This window comes from Arachis stenosperma, chromosome 8, assembly GCF_014773155.1.
Source record: "Arachis stenosperma cultivar V10309 chromosome 8, arast.V10309.gnm1.PFL2, whole genome shotgun sequence".
Classification (NCBI taxonomy): Eukaryota; Viridiplantae; Streptophyta; class Magnoliopsida; order Fabales; family Fabaceae; genus Arachis; species Arachis stenosperma.
Genome location: NC_080384.1, coordinates 16831525 through 16841691, shown reverse-complemented (window position 1 = coordinate 16841691; position 10167 = coordinate 16831525). Strand labels below are relative to the sequence as shown.

The 10167-nt window shown below is 31.8% G+C and overlaps 1 protein-coding gene across 1 annotated transcript; it reads left to right on the top strand.

Moving 5' to 3' along the window:
- The first annotated feature begins 406 nt into the window (after nt 1–406).
- On the top strand, nt 407–9545 carry LOC130945476 (uncharacterized). Its single transcript, XM_057874187.1, has 8 exons — nt 407–1472; nt 2075–2105; nt 3138–3322; nt 6841–7080; nt 7653–7727; nt 7911–8192; nt 8295–8438; nt 9310–9545. The coding sequence occupies exons 1-8, from the start codon at nt 668–670 to the stop codon at nt 9543–9545; spliced, it is 1998 nt and encodes a 665-aa protein (XP_057730170.1). The 5' UTR covers nt 407–667.
- Nucleotides 9546–10167: the final 622 nt, after the last annotated feature.

Sequence of the window (10167 nt, the reverse complement as noted above, 5' to 3'; positions counted from 1 at the left end):
TAAATAATACTCTTTTTTTACAAAAGGTAAAAAGAAAAGAATACAGGAGTTCTCCAGTTAAAGTAAAAGTTTAAGAGAGGGAGAGAGAGAGAGAGTTAGATGCAGATGTAAATGGGATGTAAATGTAAATATAAATGTAAATGTGAATGTAATGAAAATTGGGAAGAATTTGAGAGGCTTTGTGTAGTGACACACCCTCTTTTTGTGCAGGCCGGTTATTGATGACCACATCCTCTTCCCCCTCTCTTATCTTCAACTCATTAAACAAATATATTTTATTTTATTATTACCATAACCTCAACAAATTAATATGCCAACTTTCTTTTCCGAGTGTTTCAATTAATATTTATTTTATTTATTATAAATTATTACAACCCCCATTATAAATGAATAAACACGTACACAATCTTACTTAGTAGCGTTTTTGACACTTTTATCACTGAAATTGACTCAGCCTTGAGCTTTCACCTCTCTATGTTAGAAAGAAAAAAAAAAAAACTGTAGATTGTGTAGATCCTCTCCCATAGTCCCATCTCAAGCAACAAACCTAACATACCATAAAACCCAAATCACAAATTAAAAACAGAATTTTTTAATTTATTATCTCTTTTCTCTTTTAATTTCCTCTTTTTTATTTTTTTAAAAAGAAAACAAAATAGAGAGCGATATGGAATTTGACGAGCACGAAGACCAAGAGGAAGAGGAAATGGGGATCCCGGAGCCGCCGCCTGCGCCGCAGGGTTATGACTCGTTTGGAAACTCGGCGGCGAGGTCCAAATCAGAAGGAGGAGGAGGAGGAGCTGCCGCCGTGACACCTGGTCGGAAAGGTGGAACCGCCGTCAGGTACAGAGAATGTCAGAAGAATCACGCGGTCAGTATCGGCGGCCACGCCGTTGACGGTTGCTGCGAGTTTCTAGCCGCCGGAGAGGAAGGAACACTGGAGGCCGTGATCTGCGCTGCCTGCAACTGCCACCGCAATTTCCACCGCAAAGAGATCGACGGCGAGACAAGCCCCTACCACCAGAACACTCCTCGGCCTCAGCAACCGCCGCAACCGCCTCTGCATCACCACCAGTACCACCAACACCATCAATTCTCCCCTTACTACCACCGCGCACCGCCTCCTCCTACCGGCGGATACCTCCACCTGTCAACTCCGCCGGTGTCGCAGCACCGGCCTCTAGCTCTTCCAGCAGCCGCATCAGGCGGCGGTGGATTCTACAAAGAGGAAGAAGACATGTCAAACCCTAGCAGCAGCGGCGGCGGCGGCGGCGGTAGCGGAAGCGGAACAAAGAAGAGGTTTAGAACGAAATTCACACAGGAGCAGAAGGATAAGATGCTTGCATTCGCAGAGCAGTTAGGGTGGAGAATCCAGAAGCATGATGAATCTGCAGTTGAGAATTTCTGCGCTGAAACCGGTGTTAAGAGACATGTTCTCAAGGTTTGGATGCATAACAATAAGCACACTCTCGGTAAGAAACCCTAATTCCCCCCTCTGAATGCAAGATAGTGTTTGCATGTGCGAGAAAGAAACATTGTAATCTGAAATTTCAATTGATGAGAGATCTAGCTAGCTAGGGTTCGTTCTTGTTAATTATTAGTTATTTCTTTTTTAATTTATGTGATGAGACTTTTAATTAGTTCAGTTGTTGGCTGCTCATGATTTTTTAATTTTCCGGTTTATTATTCATATTTTCATAATTAATTATTATTCTGGACTTAAATTAGTATAATATCGGAAACTAAACATGAATTGTTTTTGTTATCATTAAGAAGAGTATGGAGGTGAACGTGTATGGCATGCAGAGAAAAGCAGTGTTATCTTCTCCTGAATTTGCTCCTTATCTTGGGTCAACAATGATTAAGCTTTCTCTCTCATATTAATGTCGATTAGTTAGTTTCTCGTTCCCATTAACGTAAGCACACCCCCAGAATTCGCTTACTTTTACATTCAATCACTCAATCACATTCACACTCCAGAAAACCTTGATCGATAATATTATTAATTTAATTTAATTTAATAATGCAATATTTTATGTTGGTTTTGGCGTTTATTTATCTTTCTTTTCTTCAGTCAGGTACTTGCATTGTGTTATGAAGACGAGGTACCTCGTCCACCATTATTATTAATTCTTCTCGGACTTCACTTTCAGTTAATTTTCTTCTTTTCTCTCGATCTGTATGTTAGGTCGCTGTTTCTTTTTTATTTTTTATTTTTTATATTTTATTGTGCTTTGAAAAATGAAAATCCGATTCGGCCATTGGCGTATCAAAATGATGACAGAAAATAATAAATAGAAAATGGAAAATGAAAATGACTGAGTATGAGTGGGTGAATTCACGCGGCGTGGTGTAGTACACTGTTTGTGGGTGCAGCAGCATCATCACAGATCACAGTCTTTTGCAGCTCAGATGTGTGCAGATTTCAGAACCTTTTTTTTTTTGTTTAATCTGATTATCATGATCATGATCATCAACACTGCTCCACGCTAATGCTACCTCTTCATTTCCAACCTTTTTTTTTAACCTCTTTAATTTGTCCGTTTCTGTTTTGTTCTTTGATTCTTTCTCTTTGCCTAACTAGTGTAATTAACAGTCTAGTTAGGTTTTATTTTGCTTAATAACTACTAATTAGGGTTATTACTGCTTCTGCATGTACCACTGACAAGGACCATATCTTCAGTTTCCTTATTATTGTTGAGAATATATTAACAACAATGCTTGTGTTTGCTTTACAATAATAATCGTCTTTATTTTGTTCCATACTTAGTTTATATGCTACTGTTCCTTCTTGGTAATTAATTAATTAAGCTTTTACAAATAGTAATTATCGGTGTTAATAAAAATAACATGTGAACATTAATTAAGTTGGGATGATAAAGCCATTAATTCACTAGTTCGTTTAAGTAAATATTGGAAATTTGAATTTCGTTTTGTGTATGTAGTAATTTATTGTTTAATAATAAATCTTTAAACTCTTAAATAAAATTCAGTACCATAATAAATTAATTTTTAATCTGTCGAGTTAGAAGATATTATAAAAAACCAAATAACATGTTAAGATTAATAGTTTATATGAAAATGATAATAAATAACGTTAACTTTTGAGCTCATAGTTTTTTTCCCCATAATATTAGTTTATTCTTAGATGATGATGATGATGATGATGATGATGATGATGATGATGATGATGATGATGATGATGATGATGATGATGATGATGATGATGATGATGATGATGATGATGATGATGATGATGATGATGATGATGATGATGATGATGATGATGATGATGATGATGATGATGATGATGATGATGATGATGATGATGATGATGATGATGATGATGATGATGATGATGATGATGATGATGATGATGATGATGATGATGATGATGATGATGATGATGATGATGATGATGATGATGATGATAATAATAATAATAATAATAATAATAATCGACGACAGAACTATAGTATTAATTAACCGTTTATTTTTAACTACTTAAAATTTTTTAACAACTTTTTTTAATGAAAGTTTTCTTTAATTTAACGAGTAAATTATTACAAGTAGAATAATGTAAATAAAGCACTCCCCATAGCTATATCGTGTAATGGAATAATATAACTGCTATACTTATGTATATGAACACTTACATTTTTGAAAAAAATTTATTTCCTTTTTTAGGAGATATTAAAATGACACTTCCTTTTTTTTATGTTATAAATATATATTTTTCTCCTTTTTAATTTTTAAAAAAACTTTTTTTTAATTTATTTTAATTTTTTTGTGTTAACTAATGTTAACTTTATCCATTTTTAAGAAAAAATAATTTTTTAAAAAAAATACCTATTAACACAAATTTTATTTTTTATCATTAAATTTTACTTACCAAAATACCCTTTAATAAATTATTCTTTTATTGATTAAATTGTATTTTTTAAAATTTAATAATTATATTATTTTTTTGCTAAAATATCCTTCAATAATTTTTTAATTATTAAATTATGATTTTACCAAATTTTTTATAACAATTTTTTTATATTTTACTATTAATTTTTTGATATCTATATATATTATTTTAACATTAAATAAAAAATTTTAGTAAGATTTTTTTTAATATCAATATATATTAATTGTTATATATGTTAACAGTGGTAAGATTTTTTTATTTTATGTTAAAATAATATATATTGATATCGAAGAATTAATAATAAAATATAAAAATAATTTTGGTAAAATCACAATTTAATAATTAAAAAATTATTGAAGAGTAGGTACCTTAGAAAAAAATAATTTAATTATTAATTTTTTAAAAATTATTTCGCTAAAAATACAATTTAATCAATAAAAAATAATTTATCAAAGAGTATTTTGGTAAGCAAAATTTAATAATAAAAATAAAATTTTTGTTAATGAGTATTTTTTTAAAAAAAATAATTTATTTTTTTTAAAAAATGGATAAAGTTAATATTAGTTAACACAAAAAATTTAAAATAGATTAAAGAGAAAGTTTTTTAAAAGTTAAAAGAGAAGAAAATATATATTTATAAAATAGAGAAAAAGAGAATGTCATTTTAGTATTTCGCAGCGGATGGGAATGAAATTTTCTCTATATTTTATGATGCATATATTATTAAACATTTCTATTATTATAACCTGAGTTTATTTCTATCAAAAATATTTGATAACTAAAAAATATTAGCAAAAAATAATAAGAATTTGTCTTATTTAATATAAAGAGATTATTTAGTTTTTTTTTTCCCTAACATTATCGGATTTCTATATTAAGAGATTGCCTTTGTCTCGGAAACAATCGTTTTGTAACCCCTCAATTAAGTTTAATTTACTCACATACTCTTCAATAATCAAGTTTCATATGGCAACCTAATAATGTGATGGTGTTGTATATATAAACTGATATGACGTTGATTGTACATTACAGACAATTTATTGGGGTTTGGTTTGTCTGATCAACTATATTAATTCATGTCTAACATGATTAGCTCATTGAAATTAATGTCTTGTTTAATCGACCGTACTTAGCAGGAGTGTTGATGTTTTTCTTCCGTGTCCACACATATTATCACTTTCAAAAAACACATACACTATTAAATTTGTAATTATTTGTCTGCTTAATTAATTAATTAACCCACATGTCAAAAATGTTGATGAGCGAATTTGGTAGTTGAGTGCATCTCCCTTAATATAAATAGGATAATAAGGTACTAGATAATTGCAGATATGATTAGCTGTAAATAGTTAATGGCGTAGCAGGATGATAAATAATTTTCTACCAAAAAAATTTATATATGAGTGCTTTCACTGCCAAAATGATACACCAATAATAATATATCATCCTAGTACGTATATTATTTTATGTACAAATTAAATTCACTACTCAATTAATTAATCACGTGGACCAGTTCTAAATTGTCATGATCGGTTGGCATAATTTTTAGTCACCTCTAATTTTTAAATTAATGAGAATCATCACCAGCCAATAAGTGATAATTCATTATCATTTTGAGTTCTATGCTATATTAGCAAGAATTGTGTTATGGATATATGTACATATATGTTACATATTTTTTGAATGATATGAAAAATGGAAGCGCTAATAATAACGACTATGACTAAAATAAATTTTATACTTACAAAAAACTATATTTATTTGACATTTCTAATCAAACGTCAATTTATGAGATGTGTTACTAGTTTGATTTTTTTTATGTGATTTTCACTATTTTAAAAATAACATAGTAATTCACTATTGTACTCAATGAATTTTTTGGTCTTTTGGTACTAAAGTTAAAACACAACATATTTGGGGTTTTGCGCATATCGCCGGTATAGTCGTCGTTGCATCGATCATCTCTCTCACGTATCTAGAACCTTGACGTTGTTATGTCAATTGTCGATGTCGTCACCTGCAAATTGTGTCGCTAAAATAGTTGTTTTTGTCTTTCCGTCATTACCATTAGTGTCTGTTAAAAGTTGGTGCAGTTCTCTACTCCTTATTTTTTTCATTGTTTGGTTTAGCGCAAAAGTTATTGTTGGAGAATTCCTAATTTAGTAATGATTTGAATTAAAAATTTTACAAAAATTTTGTTAATTAGATTGTTCATTGCTGTTGATTGCTAATTAAATTATTAATTTTAGAACTTTGTTGCGGTATTAATTTAGTAATTTTAGATTGCTGTTAATTGTTAAATTAATTGAAAGTTCTTGTTTGATGTTAATTTAGAAAGGCACATTGTATATATGCACATGAAGTTAAAGACATGGCTATCAATGTAATTATTTGGTATCATTTCAATTCGGTTCTTATTGTTGTGTTCTGTACATGCTCCTTTACGGTCTTGTATACAATTGATGTATATCTAAAATCTCTTTATTTTGCGCTATTTAATATTTTGTTCAAATTCTATTCTTGACATAAATCTTTATGTTAATTATGTCATTTTATTTTCTATCAATTGAATATTTGATTTAAGGTTTTTAGCTTGATCAAATTAATTCTAGTATAAGTTTTAATATTGTGTTATGTTTGGGTAGATGACAACAAGAAGTCACATAACTCTATTTATACACTACGGTAGAAAGTTTGTGAGATATAGTAACAAAAATGTTGAATATGTTGGAGGTGATCTTAACGAAGTTAGAACTTAAAAGGGTTATCGTTGACACACTAAACAACTTCTTCATTAAGGATCTCCTAAGGGATATTGGTTATACTATTGTGAACGAGTATTAATGGCTGAAATCTGGTGAGGAGTTTAAAGATGGGTTGAAGTTAATTACTAAGGTATGATAATGATATAATTGAGATGTATGAAGTTTCCATCAATTATAATAGGCGAATGGATGTGTTTACTGGGCATCAAATTAGTCTTCTTGTCCTAGCTGAAGATAATGAAGAGTATTCAAGTGAACATGATGTTGTTGTAGTAGAGGTTAGAAATGTCACTATAGAGGAAATGAATAGGAAAGTAGAAGGGGCAATTGACGAGAGTGGACAAGTTAAGAAGGTGGCCCAAGCTACAGTAAACCAAAAATCTTTATCCCATCCTAAGCTATGTGTGTCCTAACCCACTAAACCTCAATCCCAGACCAATAAACCTCACCCCCAGCCTGTTAAATCTCACTTCTAGCCTACTAAATCCTTCTCTCACCCTGACCTAAACTCTGAAAAATCCACTGTTGACACACCCAAGCACTATCCCCATAATATGCTATAGCTCCCTTGTTCCTTATACCTCTTAACTGTGAACTAAGCTCAAGCAAAAATCTTGATCGAAAAACTTAACAAGGAGCAAATACATCCAATGGCACAAATGAGCTACTTACACACTATTTTTCTAAACCATTAATTGAATAGCAATACCAAGCACGGTTCACTTCAAGTTCAGCCTCAGTATCTCTATAGCAATCCCAAGCTGAAATAGAGAGTACTCTAAATGAAGAAGTAAGTAGGAGCAAGAGAAGAGTTAGAAGTGTTAGAAAGCATGCTCCTATGAGTTAAACCTTTATTCAAAATCTGGATCCAACAAAAGCTCCATGCATTTCTTGCCTGTTGATGAAGAAGAATATTCATCAAATGATCCTAGATATCGCTGCTATAAGTCTGAATGTTGCGATAACATTTACAGTGATGAAGAAGATGAGCAGCCAGCAGCATAACCATAAGAAATGTAGATGCTCCGATTCAACAAGTGCGTTTGGAGGTGAGAATGGAGTTTGAGAGAATGACATTATTCAGGAGCATTTTCTTCCCCATAGTTGATCCGAAGCGATAAAAAACCATATGTTATGACGAGAATTTGCCCATGGTAGATTTGTTATGCATGAAAAATTCATCCTCTTAGCTATCAAGTAAAGACCTTTGTTGATCAATACACTTGTGCAAGAGACAACAAGTGCAAACCACTTAATGAAAAGTGGGCAGTGGATGAATTGGAGGATAACTCATCCAGAGTTGACGGTGAAAGAGGCTGGACAATTCTTCAGAGAAGAGTACGATATAAGTATAAATGAAACAAATATCTACCGGTGTATAGTCAAAGCTAGGAAGTGGATTGAGGGATCGAAGAAGGCACATTATTCATTGCCTCGAGACTATAAATTTGAGATTTTAAGGTATAATCCTAGTTTAACTGTGATTATTAAGACAATGTCTATGCCTGATTTAGGTAATCTTTTTAGGTGAATATATATTTGTCTTAACGCTTACAAGAAGGGTTTCTTGGGTGGATGTCAACACTTTATATGTCTAGATAGGGCATTTTTTAAAGGGTATTGTAGGGCAAAGCTGTTGACAGCTATCGGACAAGATACTAACAACCACATCTACCCGATAACCTATGCAATTGTTATTGCAGAAACAAAAGACAATTGGAAGTGGTTTCTTCAGCTGTTACAAGAGGATCTTAGAGATGGTACGTCATTTGAATTCAGTTTTATGAGTGATCAACGAAAGGTAACGTTATTTGTATTTCATTAACTTTAGTTAAATACACAATTATATACACTAAACATTTCTTTCATAGTATTCTAGAGAAATAGCTTAGTGTATCTAAAACAATATACCATAATTCAAAATGCAGGAATCTAATAAAATTAATTTCATGTTTTTGTTAACAAATTTAATCATATGCTATGTTCCTTTATACGCTTGTATGGTGTTTTGGTATCATAATAATTGTAACAAATTTGTATTGTGCTGGGTTTGTAGTGTCTTATACTTGCTCTATAAGAAGTTATGTCAGGATTGCATTATAGGTTTTGTTCTAGACATATATGGCAGAATTTCGCTAAGCAATGGAATGTTAAGAAGTTCAAAGTAGTATTATTTAGCTGTGCAAAAGCAATAACTCCCTAGGAATTCGATGCTGCCATGGACAAAGTTAAGAGAATGAACCCTCACATTTTAGCGAGTGGCCAAAGAGCGATAACATCACAAACAATAATACTGAGATGTTCAATGGTTGCATTAAATAGATGAGGGGCAAGCCAACTATTACCATGCTTTAAGAGATTAGATGTTATATTATGCTCATCTTAGCCAGGAACAAGAAGACATTGGTGGGGTATATGGGTAGGATTACTCCACTTTAGTAGAGTAGATTGGAAGTCGGGAAGAGGAGATCAACCATTGGAGGCCGTTTCCAACAGGTGATTTAGCTGGTAACATATTTAAGATTCAATGCTTGTCGGTCAAAGTCAGTGTAGAATTAGGGAAGAAAACTTGCACCTGCAGATTTTGGAAATTAAATGGTCTCTCCTGTCGACATGTTTGTGCTGTTTTAGCATATCATAATAGAAGACCCGAGGAATATGCAAACCATTGGCTCACTGTTAGAGCATACAACAAAACGTATGAATTCCTGATTCAACCTGTTCCTAGCAAAAAGTTTCAGAAAAAGCATAGTTATGCAAATATTTTATCACCAACATACAAGAGGGCAAGCAAAAGACCAACGATGAAGAGAAATAAAATGAGTGATGCACCAGAGCTACAACTAGATCCTCACAAAATCAAGTGAAAATATAGACAACTAGTTTGCAAATATTGTCTTAGTGTACAATCGTTTAAAATTAATGTCATATAAATATCACATTAGAATTTATCCTAACTGTTTCTTTCTTTTTCATACCGGACATAATAGTAGAACCTGTCAGAAAAAGGACGACATAGCTATATTCGAAGAAGTAGGACCAACAGCTACACCTGTTGCAGTGCCATCTATGGTGATTCCAACTATTCCATTTTATTTTCTCATCTTGCACTTCTTCATGTCATTTATTTTATCTTTAAGCAATACCTCATCGTTTTTAACTGTTATTGGAATTATTTTCTCTCTAACCAAGTGACACCAAACATGTCCCCTCTATAGGGATGGAAGTGAGCCAAGGTGAATCGAAATAGACCAAGTTCAAGCTCGACTCACAAAAATTAAGCTTGGCTCACGGCTCGATTCGGTAACAATTGAGTCTATTTTGTAAGCTCAAGCTCGCATCAACGAAAGCTCACAAGCTGACTCAAATAATAGAAACATAATCTATAGTTCTATATCAATAAAGTATAATTTATATACATTAAAAAATATTAAAAAATATCAATTTTATATATTATCTATCTATCGATTATAAATTTTTTATTTATGT